At 47.6% G+C, this 1,933-nt stretch overlaps 1 protein-coding gene across 1 annotated transcript in view; it reads left to right on the top strand.

The window, feature by feature from the left end:
• Window positions 1-1,933, top strand: part of LOC114073062 (gastrokine-1-like) — a gene marked incomplete at its 3' end in the record, with an annotated part of 15,842 nt that overhangs the window by 3,206 nt on the left and 10,703 nt on the right. Inside the window, exons 3-4 of the mRNA XM_027910855.1 lie at window positions 871-1,009; window positions 1,593-1,664. Of these exons, the coding sequence (XP_027766656.1) occupies window positions 871-1,009; window positions 1,593-1,664 (211 nt within the window). The remainder of the gene's footprint in view (window positions 1-870; window positions 1,010-1,592; window positions 1,665-1,933) is intronic.

Raw genomic sequence — 1,933 nt, 5'->3', positions numbered from 1 at the left:
AATTTTAAAAATGACCTCAGCATTTAGCACACTCACTGTTGGTAGACACTGGTTTGCCTTGAAGACTGAGAAGTGAATACTTAAAAAAATCCAGGCTTTAAAGCACAAGAAGACCATGAGAGGCTACGAGAAACAGGAGAATGACCACAGTAAAGGCATAGGCAAAAAGATGCAGCTTTAGCTGTAATTCCAGACTTGCTTTTCTTAAGGTTCTTGTCAGAGTACCCTGAAGCTGATTTCATCTCCTTGCTTACCAGAGAGAAGAAAGCAGAGTGCAATGGGCACTGTGACCATATTCCACATATTTTGAAACACTTTAACAGTCCCAGCCATCCCTGCCAAGTCTGTCTTTCGCTGCAGTCAATTGGGCTATTTCTTAACTGGGCTTTTTCCTGCTGGAGAGCACCACCTTGTCACTCGGGGCACGACTGTCTTGCCCTCAACTGCAGTGCGGCTTGGGAATTTCCCCTAGGGATGCTTTGTCCCAAGAAAGGAGGGGAGGCCTCCTTCCCTCTGCCAGCTGTGCTTTCTCTCAGCAACCTGAGCTCTGTGGCTTGCTGAGAAACCCTTTCTCTCAGCAGCCCTTCAAGGCCACCAATGCTTTTGGCGTGGCAATCCTTCCAAGGCCTTCAGAGTCATTGCAACACCAACCTGCCTTCGTCAGCTCACACCTTTGCCTTGCAGCTGCCGTGGCCCACACTGCCTTTTCCTTTGGGGAGGGAGAGGGATCTGTGCCATGGCAAAGGCACCACTAAAGGCAGCTGCCACTCCCACCCCAAGCACCCGCTCGTCACTGCACAACTCCCCATGTGCCCGCCATGAAACGCGTCCCGGCACCCATCTTGCTGAATGCTGTCGTTTGATCTCTAGAACCAGGTCGGTCTTGGAAGACCTACAAGGAAGATCACCTTTGTGACCAAGGGATTGGTCAGCAACCTCAACTCCTACGGAGCAGACATCATGGCCATGTGCAGCGGACTCACCACCTACATGGCTCGTGAAGTTCACGGTGAGTGCAAGCAAATGAATTCTCTCTCCCATTGGCCTGCCACTTTCTTTCCCTTGGCCAGCGACCACTGCACAAAGGCTCCTCTTCCAACTTGACACAGACAGAAACCAAGCAACAAAAATACACCCCTAGAATGGCAGCCACTGTTGTAGCTGCTATAGACTGGTATAAATGAGCTGAGCTGCTGTGGGTGCCTTACTTGTATTTTGATCACTTGCAAAAGAATTTTGTATTAACAGGGAAAAACCATTTGTTTTAAATGTATCCGAGGGAACTAAATTTTACTCTGATAATCCTGAACACCCTCAAAGTATTCTGAGCCTTCCTGCAAGCTGATTGCTTCCAGCCATGTCATGGAAAGCTGCTGTACAGCTCGGGCTCAGCTCTAGCATGGCAGCATTGCCCTCTACTCCCTGCTTGCTTTGCTTTGGGCATTGCTTTGGCTCCTGAAGGGGCTTAATGGGATTAAAAAGGCAAATGTAATCTGCCTGGTATTAAGGGATGTCTACAAATGCACAGATCACTCAGCACTATCTAAGGCAGCATCTCATGGTTTTGATTTTCTCTTTTGTTGTTTGTTAAGGACCCCAACTGAATCTCAGATCGTGTACTACACTTGACGTCATGAAAGTTGTGGACCTGAATTATTGTCATGGCAATATAATGGCCTGAAAACTTTACCTGTCTTGAACCAAGTGTGGGGGGCTCCAGACCTGCTGCCCAAAGCCAACCCCAATGCCCTTCTTCCCTGGCATCTCCCCTTTCCAGAGATTCCTTCTTGAGGATGGAGATGTTGAAATACATGAATGGGTGACCAGAGCTTTCAATTAAAGACCTTCATTATGTATGGACTCCAACTTGTTTGTCTTTGCCATTTTTTATTGATGAACACCCCTAGAAATACATTTTGATTGTCTCTCTTTC

This window comes from Empidonax traillii, unplaced genomic scaffold (assembly GCF_003031625.1).
Source record: "Empidonax traillii isolate 1590-97213 ecotype Southwest subspecies unplaced genomic scaffold, ASM303162v1 scaffold5152:size16559, whole genome shotgun sequence".
Classification (NCBI taxonomy): domain Eukaryota; kingdom Metazoa; phylum Chordata; class Aves; order Passeriformes; family Tyrannidae; genus Empidonax; species Empidonax traillii.
Note: the sequence above shows the minus strand (reverse complement) of the source record. Positions and strands in the feature narration are given on the sequence as shown.